Source organism: Mercenaria mercenaria, unplaced genomic scaffold (assembly GCF_021730395.1).
Source record: "Mercenaria mercenaria strain notata unplaced genomic scaffold, MADL_Memer_1 contig_890, whole genome shotgun sequence".
NCBI classification, from domain to species: domain Eukaryota; kingdom Metazoa; phylum Mollusca; class Bivalvia; order Venerida; family Veneridae; genus Mercenaria; species Mercenaria mercenaria.
In genome coordinates, this window is record NW_026463802.1 from 20,998 (window position 1) to 40,417 (window position 19,420).

Below are 19,420 nucleotides of genomic sequence, written 5' to 3' on the forward strand. Positions count from 1 at the left end.
TGAACCGGACACGCAACAGACCCTGTTCATGCCATGTAAATACCTGACTGCCAACAGTGACCTTGACCTTTGAGCTAGGGGTCTGAAAGTTGTGCACAACAAATCATCTTATTATGAGGTACATTTGTGCCAAGTAATATTAAAATCCCTTCATGGATGGCAGAGTTATGGACCGGACAGGAAAAAAGCCCTGTTGACTTCCAATTGTGACCTTGACCTTTGAACAAGGGGTCAGGGTCTTGCGCATGACACATCATCTCATCATGGGGAACATTTGTGCCAAGTAATATTAAAATCCCCGAATGAATGACAGAGTTATGGACTGGACATGAAATTGTGGACAGGCGGACAGAAAAGCGCATTCCTATAGTCCCCGAAACTGGTTTTCAACCAGTAGGGGACTAATAACCTTAATGATTAATATAAATTCATCATAAAATGCTCATACCTTGTCCTCTATAGGTCTGCCTCCACAGGTCTCTAATAATCTTGTTGATTTCTGCCATCTTCATTTTGTGGTAATTCATAATGGCCCTAGATCAAAACAGACATCATTTACATCTTGTTTTTGCCAACTTCTTTCAAGAGCTGCTTAAATTTAGTATCACATAAAGTGATGAAAAAACAAACTGTTTATTTGGTTCCCATTTAGCACAATTCTAACAATATTTTAGTTCAATAACAGCTGGCAGTTAACCTAGCATTCCTGGATTCTGTACTAGTATTAATCTGTTCTCTGCAACTGCTAATTTCTCCACATGCATCAGATGTGGAGGACAAATAATTTCCGATACAATGTCTTCTATCAAACTTCCATGGAGTACTACACTAGGCCCAAGACTGAACTCATGACCCCCACAGTCCATTAATATGTGCCAAAGCAGGTAGGTATATAAAGCTCTCCCTAACCTTCTACAATACATGTATATGCCATTATTCAATGTCTGCAAATAACTTTTTTTTTTTTCAGAACATCTTGCAAAGCAAGGGGATGGTGAAAAGATAACTAACTTGTCCGGTGCCTAAAGATAACTTGCTTATCTAGTGTTTAAAGATGACTTATTTATCTTGTGCCTTAAGATAACTTGCAAATTTAGTGTTTAAAGATAATTTACTCTAATAATATCTAGTATTTAAAGATAACTTACTTATCTGGTGCTTAAAGGTACCTTACTACTAAGTATTCTAGTGCTTAAAGATAACTTACTTATCTAGTGCCCATAGACAACTTACTTGTCAAGTGCCTAAAGATAAGTTACTTTTCCAGTGCCAAAAGATAACTTACTTTTTCAGTGCCAAAAGATTACTTGTGGAGTGCCCCAAAAAAACTTAGTTATCCAATGCCCAAAGATAACTTCCTTATCTGGTATCCAAAAGTAACTTGCTTATTTAGTGTCCAAAAAATAACTTACTCGTACAGTGCCTAAAGAGAACTTCATTATCCAGTATCCAAAGATAACTTCCAATTCCAGCCTACTTATCTAGTGTTCAAAAATAACTTACTCATCCAGTGCCTAAAGATAACTTCCTTATCCAGTGTCCAAAGATAACTTCCTTATCCAGTGTCCAAAGATAACCTACTTATCTAGTGTCCAAAAATAACTTATTAACCCAGTGCCTAAAAATAACCTACTTATCCAGTGTCCAAAGATAACCTACTTATCTAGTGTCCAAAAATAACTTACTAACCCAGTGCCTAAAAATAACCTACTTATCCAGTGTCCAAAGATAACCTACTTATCTAGTGTCAAAAAATAACTTAATAACCCAGTGCCTAAAAATAACCTACTTATCCAGTGTCCAAAGATAACTTACTTATCTAGTGTCCAAAAATAACTTACTAACCCAGTGCCTAAAAATAACCTACTTATCCAGTGTCCAAAGATAACTTACTTATCTGGTGCTAAAAGATAAATTACTGATGTACTTCACAAAGAAAACTTACTTATCTAGTGCCTTGTAATACTTCTCAAGATCTCCGTTTGCCAGTTCTGTGGTCTGAAACAAAGTCACAGTAATCTAATAAACTATTTGTTTTTCATTCAGTTTGGACTTAACTCCATTTCTAAGCTGCATTTCAATTATGTTAGAGTTTTTTTTTACATACAAATGTTCAAGGAGTCTGTAGATGACCGACCTTACAAAGATGTTACAGATTAAGTTTGGTGGAGTTTGTGAGAACAATCACTTAAAATTATTTCTATTTTTAGCTCGAGTGGCCCCTAAAAGGAGCAAAATGTCCCCATTTAAACAACATAAAGAGAGGACCTTATAATGATGCTAAAGACTAAGTCTGATGAGGATCCATCAAGTGATTCATGAGTTGTTTAAAGGTATTTCCATTTTTAGCTCTGAGGCTTCCTGGATGTATCACTTGGGTACTGTGTCTCCATAACGAATGAATTTGAAAATTATGTATTAATGTCTTTCATATACATCTGTTATATATTTGTTGTGTTACATTTCATAATCAATTTTTACTGGTGCTATTACTTAACCACTGCACTTAATACTGATTTTTTCGCTAGCATTTATGTATCATACTATGATCCTGTTTATGAATTTTTCAGCAAACTCTTTGTTGAGGTTTGAAATCAATATCATTGTCAATGACATCATTTGACACTCACATCATCTCCTTTATCATGTTTATTTTGAACCTGAGAAAGGTTAGAGTAGCCGAAATGAAAGTGACTTGTTTTATTCTAATACATGTACCTATATATTTTTAGCTCCAGCAGCCCCTGAAAGGACCAAGTGCCCCCATTTGAAGAAATTTGATAGAGGACTGTGTAAGAATGAGGTTTTCTATTTTTAGCTCTGGTGGACCCTTACTTGAGAGAGCACCTTATTATAATGATACAGACAAAATTTGACTAAGATCCATCAAGTGGTTCATAAAATGAAGTCACTTTAAGGTTTTTCTATTTTTGGTTCTAATAGCACCGAAATGGGACAAAGTACACCCTTTTGAATGTATCTGGAAAGGACCTACGCTACAGATCAAGATTTGTATATCCATTAAACCGTTCATGAGTGGAAGTAGTCTTAAGGTTTTTCTATTCTTAACTTTAGCGGCCCACAAAAGGGGCCAACTGTCCCCATTTGAAAAAATCTAAGACAGGACCTTGCCAGAATGCTATAGATCAAGTTTGGTGTAATTTTGACCAGTACTTTTAGAGGAGATGATGTTTTAGTTAAAATTGACAATGCAGATGGATAATATACAATAGACCATCAGCCTATACTAAGTGTAATACATGTAGCTCACCCTGAACAAAGTTCAGGTGAGCTAAAAAGAGATAAAGCAATATGAAATTTTCTCACCCTTTTATCTATCATCTTGTTGCGGTACTTCTCGTCCGCCCCTTTATACATGTCTGTCTGTAACTCCCTTTTAGTTCCTCTAATCTGGTTCTCCAACTCTGTTTGCCGACCTTCAGCAGTGTGACGCTGTAACATACAGCAAGATATTTCAACATTATTCTATTTGTCAATATGGGATTCCATGTTGCTTTCAAGTGCTTAAAAGCCTCATAATAAACATAAGTAAAGAATTTGTAAGACAATCAATGTAAAAGACATATTTGTCACCACATCTTGTCCAAAAGTTTGGGTCCTGATCAGGTTTAGGAGCACTGAATTCAGGCACTGCTGGGCATCTAGGCAGAAACACTGACTTTCCCCAATCCAAATGGATGACTTCCTTACATGACAACCAGAGCAAGACCTGAACTCAAAGAGGTGATCGAGGGGCAAGTGATTACAGTCAGGGTCCATAACCACATGTCAAAGAGGTCCCTTCATAATAGGAGTTTTCAACAGTCAATAAGTTACCTCTTTTCTTAAGCTTTCCATCTCTCGTTCCAGACGACTTTGCTCCCTACATATGTAAGCCACATCTACATTCCCGAGTTTACTCTCCAGGTCAGCAATCTTTCTACTGATCTCCTCTATTTCTTTCTGTTTATTTCTCAAGTTCAGATTATTCTGAAGATTAAGTTCTCGAACCTGAAGGAGTAAGTATTTATTAATGAACACTATACTATCAAAAATAAGTTAAACAGTGAATGGACATATCAATTCTATGAAATGCCAACCTACTTTTAATTTGTTTTTGATGATGACAAATAACTCGGAAGTCATCCTGAAATCCGTGACACAAGGCTCATCCAAAATCATTACTTCATGTGACCAATATCTCTAGACCTATGCCTGTAGTGTACATTTAGTTAGGGACAATGAATCTTGTACTTTCTCATCAAAGTTATCGGCAGTTAAACACCTATCACTCTAGGACACAAGAGGATGAGCAAAATGCTCGAGTTATCCAGATTTTTGAGCATTCTAAACATAGACGACCCTGCACCACATGGATTGTTCAAGTGAGTTCAGATGCTCTAAATGGGTGGCGTTTCTCTGTTCTATTTAAACTTCCTCAGAAAAGTCAATGGTATGCCATATGTGGCAAAGACATGATCCTAGTAGATTTACAACCCTGTATCTTGGGATTCAGTTTTCAAAATTCTTGCCTTAAATTTTACTCTAAACAAGAGCTGTTCGTAGGACAGCCAATGCTCGACTATTCGAATTATTGTCCCAGAAGCAGGAAAATATTACCCTAAATGTTAAAATATCTACAGAGTTTCAATCCAGTATCTGCATTAGTTTTGGAGATAGTAACTTGCACGCAAAACTTTAACAGAAGTTTTAAGTTCAAAAGGGGACATAATTTGACCAAAATGCATGTCAGAGTTATGGGACTTGATGCAATCAACTAGTTTTATATAAACCCCAAAGGCACATGTGAAGTTTTAATTTAATATCTGCATTTGTTCTGCAGATAGTAACTTGCACGCAAAACTTTAACCAGAATTTTCTAAGTCCAAAAGGGGGCATAATTTGCCCAAAATACATGTCAGAGTTATGGGACTTGACCCAGTGAGGTTAGTAATTTAACTAGAAAAACAAGAGCTGTCACTAATGGTGACAAATGCCCCCGCAGCACCTTGACCTTTGACCTGGTGACCCCAAAGTCAGTAGGGGGGGGGGGGGGGTGTACTCAATAAGTACTATCAGCATGTGAAGTTTGAAGGTCCTGGGTGCAGTGGTTCACGAGTAAAGTGCCTTCATGCAAAAAGTTAACATTGGCCCCTGTGACCTTGACCTTTGACCTGGTGACCCCAAAGTCAGTAGGGGTGGTGTACTCAATAAGTACTATCAGCAAGTGAAGTTTGAAGGTCCTGGGTGCAGTGGTTCGCAAGTAAAGTGCCTTCATGCAAAAAGTTAACATTGGCCCCTGTGACCTTGACCTTTGACCTGGTGACCCCAAAGTCAGTAGGGGTGGTGTACTCAATAAGTACTATCAGCAGGTGAAGTTTGAAGGTCCTGGATGCAGTGGTTCGTGAGTAAAGTGCCTTCATGCAAAAAAGTTAACGTTGGCCCCTGTGACCTTGACCTTTGACCTGGTGACCCCAAAGTCAGTAGGGGTGGTGTACTCAATAAGTACTATCAGCATGTGAAGTTTGAAGGTCCTGGGTGCAGCGGTTCGTGAGTAAAGTGCCTTCATGCAAAAAGTTAACGTTGTGACTAACGAACGAACGAACTAACGGACGGACAGTTGAAAACTAATATGCCTCCCTTCGGGGGCATAATAAACAAGAGGGCCAAGATGGCCCTAGGTCGCTCACCTGAGTAACACACCATAACAGTGTAAACATGTTTTACCTAGTGATTTCATGGAGACAAATATTCTGACCAATTTTCATTAAGATTGGACCAAAAAACGTGGCCCCTTCAGTGTAAACAAGCATTTTCTTTGATTTATGTAGTTACCTAGTTTTTTACCCTACATGACCCAGATTCAAACAAAAACTCATGAAAACAAACATTCTGGCAAAGTTTCGGGAAGACTGGAGCAAAAAAGTGGCCTCTAGAGTGTATACAAGCTTTTCCTATTATTTGACCTAGTGACCTAGTTTTTGACCCCACGTGACCCAGATTTAAAATCGTCCAAGACATCATGATAAAAAACATTCTGACCAAATTTTATGAAGATAGAATAAAGATGTGCCCCCTAGGGTGTAAACAAGCTTATTTCTTGATTTGACCTGGTGACCTAGTTTTTGACCTCATACGATATTTCATGCTGACAAACATTCTGACCAAGTTTCATGCACATTAAATGAACAAGAGTGTTAACAAGCTTTTCCTTTGATTTGACTGGGTGACCTAGTTTTTTACCCAATATGACCCAGTTTCAAACTTGGCCTAGGAATCATCAAGATAAACATTCTGACCAAGTTTCATGAAGATAAGGTCATAAACGTGGCCTGAAGAGTGTTTACAACCTTTTCCTTTGATTTGACCTTATGACGTAGTTTCTTACCCCATATGACACAGTTTCAAATCTGGCCTAGAAATCATCAAGATAAACATTCTGACCAAGTTTCATGAAGATAGGGTCATAAATGTGGCCTCTAGGTTGTTAACAAGCTTTATCTTAGATTTGACCTGATGACCTAGTTTTTGACCCGACATGACCCAGTTTCAATCTGGGCTTAGAGATCATTAAGATAATCATTCTTTGCAAGTTCATATCAAATCAAAGCATAAATGAAACCTCTATATGGCTGAAAGGGCCAAAATATAAAATTTTGCCGCTTTCAAGGGCAGTAACTCTAGAACCCATAAAGGAATCTAGCCAGTTTTCGAAAGTGACTTAAGTTGTGTATAAGTGTGGTTAAAATCAAATATAAAATGTCACTTCTATCGTGTTCACAAGGTAAAAGTTACCAAATTTTGGCTCTTTCAGGGATCAATCAGGGGCCGAAACTCCAGAACCTATGACTGGATCTGAAAGATTCATCATGGAATCCAAGATTTATTGTTGTTGAAGATATTTTGGAAGTTTGTATCAAATCAAATGGTAAATGAAGTCTCTATATGGCTGTTAAAGCCAAAATGGCAAATTTTGGCCCTTTAAGGGGCCATAACTCTGGAACCCATGATGGGATCTGGCCAGTTTTCGAAAGGAACCGAGATATTATACCAATAAAAGTTGTGTGCAGGTTTGATTATAGTCGATTGCAAAATGTTGTCTCTATCGTGTTCACAAAAGATAATAGGTAAGGGTTGATTTCCCAGAAGCACAGAGTACCAAAAACACAGCCTCAGAGCCACGTGTTTGCAATTTAGTCCCACAACAAAAAGAAGCCGTAATGAAAAAATATTACAGACGGGTTGCTTCAAAAACCTAAGAAGTACATATAATTTATGCCAAATATAGAGGGGGAGAAAGTGGTAAGGGGTAAAAAAGTGGGGTGGGGGATGGGGGAGGATGTTGAAGGGGAAAGTAGAACAAGGATGAATATACAAAGGGAATGCTACGTTCCTAAATCGCAGTTACACTGCAACGTAAACCACAATAGCGCAGACATTCATGTACCGAAGATAAACACATAAGCCAAAAATAGCAAATTTAGACCCTTTAAGGGGCCATAACTCTGCAACCCATGATTGGATCTGGCCAGTTTTTGAAAGGAACAGAGATATAATGCACATACAAGTCGTGTGCAAGTTTGATAAAAATCAAATACAAAATGTGGTCTCTATCGTGTTAACAAGCCAAAAATGGCAAATTTTGGCCTTTTAAGGGGCCATAACTCTGGAACCTGTGATGGCATCTGGCCAGTGTTTTAAAATGTGGTCTCTATCATGTTCACAAGGAAATTGTGGACGGACGACAGACAAATCACGAAAGATCACAAAAGCTCACCCTGTCACTATGTGACAGGTGAGCTAAAAAATAAGTTTCAAATCTATATGCCTTTTAGTAATAGCTGTATGTACTTGCACACAAAACTTTAACCAGGATTTTCTAAGTCCAAAAGGGGGCATAATTTGCCCAAAAGACATGTCAGAGTTATGGGACTTGACCAAGTGAGGTTGGTAATTGACCTAAAAAAGGAAAAAAATAAGTTTCAAAGCTATATGCCTTTAAATGATAGCCATATGTACTTGCATGCAAAACTTTAACCAAGGTGTGACGCCGACGCCAGGGTGAGTAGAATAGCTAGACTATTCTTCGAATAGTAAAGCTAAAAATGTAATAAAATGTTTGATAACTAAACAAGCAACTGCATTGCTAAAAGAATACCTTTTGTGTAGAGATATCTTTCCTTAATTTATCTATGTTAGTCATGGCCTCCTTTAATTCTTTGTCTATGGAGATCATTTCCCTTTCAATCTGATCTTTGTTATCACGACTTCTCTTCAGTTGGCCTGCTTTACCAGACTGATCGTATCTGTAACAGAAATATTCCAGACTGACTGTAACACAGAGATATATCTGTAACAAAAAGATATAGCAAACTGACTGCAACTGTAACACAGATATACCAGACCAGTTGTAACTGTAACAGAAATATTCCGGACTGACTGTAACACAGAGATATATCTGTAACAAAAAGATATAGCAGACTCACTTTAAATGTAACAAAGATATACCGGCCTGAGTGTAACACAGAGATATATCGAGTGAGTGTAACAAAAAGGTATAGCAGACTGACTGCAACTGTAACATAGATATACCAGACTCACTGTAAATGTAACAGAGATATATCAGAATGAGTGTAACTGTATAAGATATAAATCAGACTAATTGTAACTGTAACAGAGTGATCATAAATGTAACAGAGATATACCAGACCAAGTATAACTGTAACACAGATATTAAAGCATTACTGTCAATGTAACAGAAATACACCAGACTGATTGTTAATGTAACAGTGATATATCAGACTTACTGTAATTGTAACTGAAATAAAGCAGATTGATTGACAGAGATATATCAGCCTCTTTGTAACTGCAACAGAGATTGTAAATGAAACAGAATACTTGAATGATTGTAAATGTAAAAGAGATATACCAGAATGAGTGCAACTGTCATATATATAAATCAGACTGATTGTAACTGTAACAGAAATATACCAGACTGATTGTAACCACAACATAGCATTAAAAGCTGATTGTAAATGTAACAGAGATTCAAAATACATCAGATTTACCAGACTGATTGTAACTGTAACAGAGATATATACAAGACTGACTGTAACTGTAACAGAGATATACAAGACTGATTGTAACTGTAACAGATATATACAAGACTGATTGTAACTGTAACAGAGATATATACAAGACTGATTGTAACTGTAACAGAGATATACAAGACTGATTGTAACTGTAACAGAGATATACAAGACTGACTGTAACAGTGATATACCAGACTGATTGTAACTGTAACAGAGATATACCAGACTGATTGTAACTGTAACAGAGATATACAAGACTGATTGTAACTGTAACAGAGATATACCAGACTGATTGTAACTGTAACAGAGATATACAAGACTGATTGTAACTGTAACAGAGATATACAAGACTGATTGTAACTGTAACAGAGATATACAAGACTGATTGTAACTGTAACAGAGATATACAAGACTGACTGTAACTGTAACAGAGATAAACAATACTGATTGTAACTGTAACAGAGATATACCTGACTGTAACTGCAACAGAGATAAACAAGACTGATTGTAACTGTAACAGAGATATACCAGACTGATTGCAACTGTAACAGAGATATACAAGACTGCTTGTAACTGTAACAGAGATATACCAGACTGACTGTTACTGTAACAGAGATATATACAAAACTGATGGTAAATGTAACAGAGCTATACCAGACTGACTATTACTGTAACAGAGGTATATACAAAACTGATGGTAACTGTAACAGAGATATACAAATTTGATTATAACAGATATATATCAGACTGATTGTAACTGCAATACAGATTTTAACAGTTTTAATGTGAAAGATAAATGGTTCTTATCAACAGGAGGGTCACGATGGCCCTTGATCACTCACCAGAGTAATATGAGCTACATGTTTCAAATGTCAAACTGATGCTAAAATATTAAGAAAGTAGGTCAGTAGGTCACATTCAGTCAGTTTTAAGATCGGTGTGCAAAACTGTACATGTCTTCCAAATTTCAAGGCTGTATCTTAAAAAACAAGAAAGTAGGTCAGTAAGTCAAGGTCACAGTCAGGTGACCCCTAATCACTTGGGGTCATCAGGTAATTATAATTAAACAGTCTAGGACTATGATCTGATAATTTTTTTAAGTATTTTTTCCTACATAACTCATATAACAAGTGACCCCCAGGGCGGGGCCTCTTTTCACCCAAGGGGCATAATCTGAATACTCTTGTTAGAGATCCACTAGGTAATGCTACATACCAAATATCGAAGGCCTAGGCCTTGAACTTTCAGACAAGAAGTTTTTTCCTATATAAGTCTTTGTAAAACTTGAGACTCCCCAGGGCAGAACCTCTTTTCACCAAAGGGTAATAATTTGAACAATCTTGGTAGCGGACCATAAGGCAATGCTTCATACCAAATATCAAAAGCCAATGCCTTGCAGGTTCAGGCAAGAAGATCTTTTAAGTTTTTTCCTATATAAGTCTATGTAAAACTTGAGACTCCCCAGGGCAGGACCTCTTTTCACCCAATGGTAATAATTTGAACAATCTTGTTAGCTGACCATAAGGCAATGCTTCATACCAAATATCAAAGGCCTAGGTCTTGTGGTTTCAGACAAGAAGATGGGGCCTCTTTTCACCCCAGGGGCACAATTTGAACAATCTTCATAGAGGACCATTAGATGATGTCACATGCCAAATATCAAGGCTCTACGCCTTGCAGTTTTGGACAAGATTTTTAAAGTTTTTCCTGTTGGTTGGAGTTCTGCATGGAATTCAATTCTTTGAATAATTTTGAAAGAGCCACCCAAGGATCATTCTTGTGAAGTTTGGGGTAATTCTGCCAAGTGGTTTTCAAGAAGAAGATTTTTTTAGAAAATGTTGACGGACACACGATGCAAGACACACGACAGATGACGGACATTGAGCAGCCACAGGTGAGCTAAAAACTCAATTAATTATGTTGATTTCATATTTTTTTCTTATGTTTTTCTTTCAACATAACATGAGCTAGTTCTTTTTCAACAGAATTACAGTTCTTCAGCAGATATCAACTTACCAAAGTTTTGTTTTTGTAGGGCTTTAAGTCACACTGAAGTTTTAGGTTGTATGGCAACATTCCAGCTTTTGATGGTATCCCCAGATGTTATCTAAGGCACCCAGGTAGAATCATCGATATTCCATCAGCCCACTGGATGACTTTGCCACATGAAAGAACTCTTTACCCAAAAGAAGTAATTGGAAAAGGATTCAAAATCAGCAAACTCGACCACTTGGCCACGGATGCCCCAAACTAACCTAAGTTGCTTGATATAGAGATAAACAGCTCATACTGCTACTATAAGATATGTTAAGACTGGAAATGATGACACTTACATTTCTGGAAGTATAACAAAATTTTAACAAACCTTTTAATATCATGATTAAAATTTTTCACCCGAATTTCATTGCCTCTCACTATTTCTTCCTGAAAAGATATTAAACAATCTTAAGGAGGTAGGTTACCTTGTTACAAGGGTAAATTCAAATTAGTTGAACCGCAGCACATTTTTGTATTTCGTGTAATATGAAGTTTTAACTGCTACAATCTCAATTTCGTTTGTCTCTGTCCCTTCAAGTTCAATTTTTATCCAGGTTTGAAGAACAAGACCCTCCAAAGGTTTTTCATATTGAAAGAAGAAGGAAAATACGGATATTTAACATTTTTCAGTGTATTTTAGTTTCATTGATATCCGTAGAAGTCTGCATAATTGATAATTTTACTAGTATGTACGTTATCTTTCTAATAAAAGCTTAAAATGTATATGTCGCGGGGCTCGTGTTTCCATGGTAACGCATTTTCTCTCATTTTTAAACAACTATGTATAAAAATAGGGGTTTTCGACGGCTTCAGTGCCATTCTGTTAATGACCAACATGGAATATTTGGGTAATATTATTAGCAAAATACCAAGCACTTTACATGGTACCCTATTTTTCTTAAAGTTTAAAGTAACCATGGCAACAGAGATGTTTAAAATAGCTCATATCTTGCTTTTTGTCGTAGTTTCTTATAAAAAAAATATTGAATAAGATTATCTTTCTAGTTAATGTGGCTATAAAACATATTATTTGTAACGGAAGTTTTATTTTCGTGTTATTTGCATTTATTCAAACAAATTTCACAGCTTAGAATACTTACAGCAGTACCCCTCGTCTGGCATTTTTCATGGAAAAATCGTTCAGCATGCTGCTATTATTCTGATGGATATTGTTGAAATGAAAATAAAAAGCCGAAGCTGTGTTTCTTAAATAGACCAGTGTAAACGCTTTTGAATTTTACATTTAGATACATAGGTCACGGGCTTCGTTTCCATGGTAACATCAATTCAATTCAAGAAACCACATTTTTCTACCGAAATTTGAACAATTTTAGATCTTAGTTTTAGTATATACATAACAAATTATCAACGGAACCTGAAAAATAGGTATTACAAATCAAACTGCTAGATTTTTTATTTGAAAATGGTCGTAACAAGTAACCTTTCACCCAACTATATTCCAAATAACATTGGTTACCATCATCCATTTTCTTACATTCCGCATAACATTTCAACATAACTACATAAAAGAAGCAAAATACTGATTTTTATTCAGAGCAAAAGACTCATAAAAATATTTCAGCAAATAATGGTTATTTGAAAATAGTTAAAATAAAAAAAAATGCACAGAATTACGTACTTTCAAGATGAAAACTATTAATTTTCCGCGGTAACTGACACGTAACGTCATGACGTCAGTGACGTCATTTTAAGGCAACATTGTTTTGAAGCGTTTCTGCGGCAATTTATTCATTATTTCTAAATTATTAAACCATAAAGCATCAGATCGAAGACAGGTTCATGATTTGTTTTCAGAAGAATGAATATACAAACACATTTAGTTTGTCGTAAACGTCGTCGTAAATCGTCACGTTAGCTTCCGGTTGGACATGCGCACATACAAATATGAAGGTAACCTACCTCCTTAAATGAACACATGAATTGCATTCAGGCAAAAACATATTAGTCTTAGGAATTCTATTGACCTTTGACCTCTGAGTGTGACCTTGATATTTGAGCTAGGGGTCTAGGTGGTGTGCATGACAAGTTGTCTCAATATGGGAAAACTTTGTGTCCAAAAAAATTATTCCCTGTCATCAATCGTAGCAAAAACAAACAAGAGACTACTTTTGAAAATGTGCATGCCTCGCCATACTGTTTCATTTGAATGGAAGTGGTAACTGAAATGTAATATCTTGGTAAAAATTTGGTCACATTTTTTATAATCTATATATTATGGATTGGATACCAAGGATGACAACGTTATGGACCAGACACGGGAAAAAAACCTACTGATGTTTGACCTCCAACTGTGACCTTGACACTTGAGCTAGGGGTCTGGGTCTTGTGCATCACACATTGTCTCTTTATTGGTTACATGTGGCCAGTACATTAGGATCTCTTCAACAATGACATAGTTATGGACCTGACAGGAAAAACAATTACCTCAGAGTGTGACCTTGCAGTTTGGGCTAGGGGTCTAGGTGTTATGCATAACACATACATTAATCATGGGATCCAGTGCTATGGACCAGAATACTTCTGACCTTTGACCTCAAAGTGTGACCTTGACCTTTGAACTGGGTGTTGCGCACAACACATCATCTGATTATGGGGAACATTTGTGCAAATCCCTTGAGTGATGGTTGAGTAACAGACCAGACAGGAAAAAAAAAGTCCTGTTAATCTTTGACCTCCAAGTGTGACCTTGATCTTTAAACTAGGGATCCAGGTCTTGCGCAAGACACATCATCTCATTATGGGGAACATTTTTGCAAAGTACCGGTAATATTAAAATCCCTTGATGAATGGCAAAGTTACAGTCTGGACACGAAACTGGGTCAAACAGTTGAACAAACTAATAAACAAATGGATTGATGCTGCATGCTGAAATTACTATATGCCACCCACAAGAGGGTGGGGGGGGGGGGGCATAAAAAATACATATCTGATATATATTATCCATAACAGTCACACTGTGAGTGATATAGCTTTGACAATCTACATGTACATTGTGTATCAACTTCAAATTTTTTGCACAATCAGGATAAAAACTGTAGTCACACTTTGTTCTTTATGGTATGTTTCTCAATTCAAAAAATGTTACTTAACTACAATTTCATGTTATGCTGCAAATAATGAATCGTAACATTATGTCATGTTTGTCTTTGTAATGTCAAAATGACATATGATGTCATTTTCATTTACGGGTCTGCTTCCTAAATTGAGATTAAAATTTGTTGTAAGATGTATACTTTGATGTAAAAAAAGAATAAAAAAAAAAATCAAAAATAAATTTTGTTTCTTTTTCATAAATATGAAGTGACACAATTTTCACATTTTCATTTTTGCTACATGTTTGTGAAAATATATAAATTATTTCACTTCTGAGTGAGATATATTCCATATTCACAAAAAAACCCCAAACAAACAAAAACCCTATATCCACTTGAAAAAAGATTATCAACAGAAACATTTGATTTTGCTAATTCTTAATCATTTTAGTACACAGCATTCTATGTCAATTATAAAACATGTTACAAATTTTGAACAGACTTAATCAAACTGAGTCTGCTATTATTCTTCTTGGTTGCATTCTATGCTTCCAAAGGATTCTTTTACAGATATTATTAGTATACTTCTGAGTAAGCATCAAGTTCAGCACCAGAACCTAAATCTGATAACTTCAAGTCAAATGTCTTTTATTGCTGCGCATGAATCTCACTGTGTTATCTTATTTTAACGCAACCAAAGTCCTAATTTTTAAAATGTGTCAAGCAAGAACATACTAATTAAATGAAAGAATACTTGCCTTAGCTTTAGCAGTTTCCAACATTTTCTCTTTCTCCTTTAATAACTTTTCCTTATTTGATCTTAATTTGTCCATCTTGCTCTAAAATAAAGACATCATGTGTTGTTTTTTTTAACTATCTTTATGGTGCGTTTTTCAGTCTGAACACAGAGGACTTTCTTCATTAGTTACCTTCTTGGTCAAGTTAATACAGTCAAACCTGTGTTAGAGACCACCTGACTTTAAAGACTACTTGTTTATTTCAGATTTTAACATTTGAGCCGCACCATGAGAAAACCAACATAGTGCGTTTGCGACCAGCATGGATCCAGACCAGCCTGCTCATCCGCGCAGTCTGGTCAGGATCCATACTGTTCGCTTTCAAACCCTATTGCAATTAGAGAAATTGTTAGCTCAATTTTGTATTGAATAAGACCACAAGGAAAGACAGATAGTCTGGCTCTCACTTTTGGTCTTAATAAGCTTGTTTGACTGTATTCTGCCAAACGTTCCAGAGACACTATTGGAAAACTTCAATCCTATCAAAGAATCAGTAAACATTTTACAGAAAAAGAAAAAGTAACAACCAAAGTTTCTATCTGTGGCCATGTTTAAACTACTTTCATCTGAAGTTGCTCTGCACAGTTTACCTGCAGTTAAATAATAATCACAGAAATAAACTAGAGCTAATGTACTCCCCTCCCCACCCCACTACATGTACTGACACAGTACATTGCAATTTGATGCACACAATATTACATAACTATGTGGACTGAATGTACATAGACTCTATGTATATAGTATAGTAACAAAAAACAAAGTCCCATAACTCTGCAGTATATTTTTCTGAAAGTACCTAAAATGCACCATACACAAGTAAGGTTGGCACTGATCACTTGTGTGAAGTTTCATTGAATTGTGTAAAATGGTTCGGGAGATTAGGCGCACACAAGATTGCATATGCAGACTCTATGTATACAGTATATAAACAAAAAACAAAGTCCCATAACTGTGCAGATTTTTTTTCTGAAAGAACCTAACATGCACCATGCACAACTAGGGTTACTACCGATCACTTGTGTGAAGTTTCATTAAATTGTGTGCATGGGTTCAGGAGAGTTAGCACGCACAAGACTGCATATGCAGACTCTATGTATATAGTATAATAACAAAAAACAAAGTCCCGTAACTCTGCCAAAAATTTTTCTGGAAGAACCTAACATGCACAACTACTGTCTACTGTTACTGATCACTTGTGTGAAGTTTCATTAAACTGTGTCAAGGGGATGAGGAGAGTTGGTGCGTACAAGACTGTGTCTACAGACAGACGAACAGACAACCTGTAACCAGAGTACCCCCCACCCCCCTTACAACTTCGCTGTTTAGGGGGTACAAAAAAGTTCGAGGTAAGGTGTTGCTATTTTGGATTTGTGAAATTTGACATTTAATAGGTTACCTGCAGGGGCTTCAACTTTTTTGCTGTATCCTGAAAAAGAAATGTTAATCATTACGTAAGTAGTAAATAACCCCAATCCCCCACTCTCCCCCCTCCCCCCAAAAAAAAAGAAAGAAAAGAAAAAAGAATGAACAATCAAAAATGGGAGATAATTAAACAAGAGGACCAAATGGGCCTAATTCACTGACCCCCGAGGATGATCACGACGTTTAGATCTTACTTCTAATCAACTTTGAAGAACACATATTAAGCAGTTCATTAGAAGTTATTCAAAGGGTTTTCTATTTTTTACTGTGATCAGTCAAGCAGAACCACTAAATGAATTTGAGACAGGACCTTACAAAGATGAGACAGTCCAAGTTTTGCAATGATCCATCAAGCGGTTTATGTGAAGAAATTATTTAAATTTTTTTTCTATTTTTATCTCTGGCACCCCTTTAACCCAGTCAAACTAAACCATTTGAAGAAATTTGAGAGACTCAGGGGACCTCACAAGGATGCTTTAGACCAAGTTTTGTGATGATACATCAAGAGGTTCATGAGAAGAAGTTGTTTAAAAGTTTTTCTATTTTAGGCTCCATTGGTTCCCAAAACAAGTCAAGCAGAACACTTTGAACAAAACTGAGAGAGAACCTTTCAAGTTTGGTGATGATCCATCAAGTGGTACACAAGAAGTTGTTTAAAGGTAAAAAGCTAATGCTATACAACACCCCTGAACATTTGGTTCTGGTGATTAAAAAGAAAGTAAGGCTGAATTCTGGTTCTTGTACAATGCACTTCCACTCAATTGCTTCTATTGTTGTGTTGAGTTTTAACGAAAGTCACCTCTAATAGATTTGGGGTTATACTCCCAAACAAGAGGGCCATGATGGCCCTAGATTGCTCACCTGTGTTACACTTCTTGTATCATGTTGCAGTATGTAATGATATTGAAGTTCACCTTTCTAGCATATATTTTATGGAATTTTAGCAAAAAATACTGTGAATGTGCCGTATGTACAATTTTGTATTGCCTGACAAAAAAATCTTTAAACTGTACTTAAACCACATTTTGTCATTAAATACTTAAGCCTACCTTTATATCTTTTTCATGCACCTTATTTTCAGATTCCAAGTTTGCCTTGTCCTCTTCAAGTTTGCTCCTCTGTTGAAGGTCACTCTTGATGCCCAACTTCTCCTCCTTCAAGCTGTTGACAACGGTCCTTAGAACATGTACCTGCTCCAAGTGGTCTACAAATGTCTGGAGCTTGTGATCCAGACTGCTGGTAGCTGCACCTCTGTCAAGGCAAATTGTGATTCATAAATATAATTGTAAAAAAGCAATTCTACTGAAAAGTTTATTAGTCATTTAGCTAGAGACATCTGTGGCATATCTACCAAGCCTTGGCGTTTTTCTCGTAATCAATAATAAAGCCAAACATGACAATCCAGAAAATCTTGGCCTTGTGTCAACTTGAAGGTTCTGCTGCAGTGTTTTTTTCAATGTTGGCTTCCTCCATGTAGGAACATACTGGCAATAGTCAGTTGTTCTACTGATGTATGGTAAAGATCAATAGGACCCTTTCCCATATACTTAACTTTTCTTTCTTTTCAGATCAAGTAAAAAAACAAGAGGACCATGATGGTCCTGAATCGCTCACCTCTTCCCACATGACCCAGTTGATAAACATTCAGACCAACTTTCATACAGATCCCATGAAAAATATGGCCTCTAGAGAGGTCACAACGTTTTTTCATTATTTGACCTACTGACCTACTTTTTGAAGGCACATGACCCACTTTCGAACTTGACTTAGATATCATCAAGATGAACATTCTGACCAATTTTCATGAAGATCCATTCATAAATATGGTCTCTAGAGATGTCACAAGGTTTTTCTATTTTTAGACCTACTGACCTAGTTTTTGACCGCACATGACCTTGTTTCGAACTTGACCTAGATATCATCAAGATGAACATTCAGACCAACTTTCATACAGATCCCATAAAAAATACGGCCTTTGGAGAGGTCACAAGGTTTTTCTATTATTTGACCTACTGACCTAGTTTTTGACGGCACTTGACCCACTTTCGAACTTGACCTAGATATCATCAAGATGAACATTCAGACCAACTTTCATACAGATCCCATGAACAATATAGCTTCTAGAGAGGTCCCAAGGTTTTTCTATTATTTGACCTACTGACCTAGTTTTTGAAGGCACGTGACCCACTTTCGAACTTGACCTAGATATCATCAAGGTGAACATTCTGACCAATTTTCATGAAGATCTCATGAAATATATGGCCTCTAGAGAGGTCACAAGGTTTTTCTATTTTTAGACCTACTGACCTAGTTTTTGAAAGCACGTGACCCAGTTTCGAACTTGACCTAGATATCATCAAGATGAACATTCAGACCAACTTTCATACAGATCCCATAAAAAATATGGCCTTTAGAGAGGTCACAAGGTTTTTCTATTATTTGACCTACTGACCTAGTTTTTGACCGCAGTTGACCCAGTTTCGAACCTGACCTAGATATCATCAAGGTGAATGTTCTGACCAATTTTCATGAAGATCTTTTGAAATATATGGCCTCTAGAGAGGTCACAAAGTTTTTCTACTTTTAGACCTTCTGACCTAGTTTTTGATGGCACGTCACCCAGTTTCGAACTTGACCTAGATATCATCAAGGTGAACATTCTGACCAATTTTCATGAAGATCTTGTGAAATATATGGCCTCTAGAGAGGTAACAAGGTTTTTCTATTTTTAGAAGGCACATGACCCAGTTTCGATCTTGACCTAGATATCATCAAGATGAACATTCTGACCAACTTTCATAAAGATCCCACAAAAAATGTGACCTCTAGAGATGTCACAAGGCAAAGTTTACGCACGGACGACGGACGCTGCGTGATCACAAAAGCTCACCTTGTCACTATGTGACAGGTGAGCTAAAAAATAATGCCAAGCAAACACAGTCAAACACACTTTTTGGAATGTTGGACAAATGCAAATATTTACATCCACTATATATTTTGTATAGAAAGAAAAAAGGTT

At 36.5% G+C, this 19,420-nt stretch overlaps 1 protein-coding gene across 2 annotated transcripts in view; it reads right to left on the reverse strand.

The window, feature by feature from the left end:
• LOC128554943 (DNA repair protein RAD50-like) overlaps positions 1-19,420 on the reverse strand; it is a 40,692-nt gene that overhangs the window by 15,402 nt on the left and 5,870 nt on the right. For both annotated transcript variants that reach the window (XM_053536279.1, XM_053536280.1), the window contains exons 4-12: positions 17,451-17,652; positions 16,376-16,405; positions 14,941-15,021; positions 11,458-11,516; positions 8,159-8,306; positions 3,838-4,011; positions 3,328-3,453; positions 1,946-1,998; positions 449-534 (exon numbers count right to left, since the gene is read on the reverse strand). In XM_053536279.1, coding sequence (XP_053392254.1) covers positions 449-534; positions 1,946-1,998; positions 3,328-3,453; positions 3,838-4,011; positions 8,159-8,306; positions 11,458-11,516; positions 14,941-15,021; positions 16,376-16,405; positions 17,451-17,652 — 959 coding nt within the window. The remainder of the gene's footprint in view (positions 1-448; positions 535-1,945; positions 1,999-3,327; positions 3,454-3,837; positions 4,012-8,158; positions 8,307-11,457; positions 11,517-14,940; positions 15,022-16,375; positions 16,406-17,450; positions 17,653-19,420) is intronic.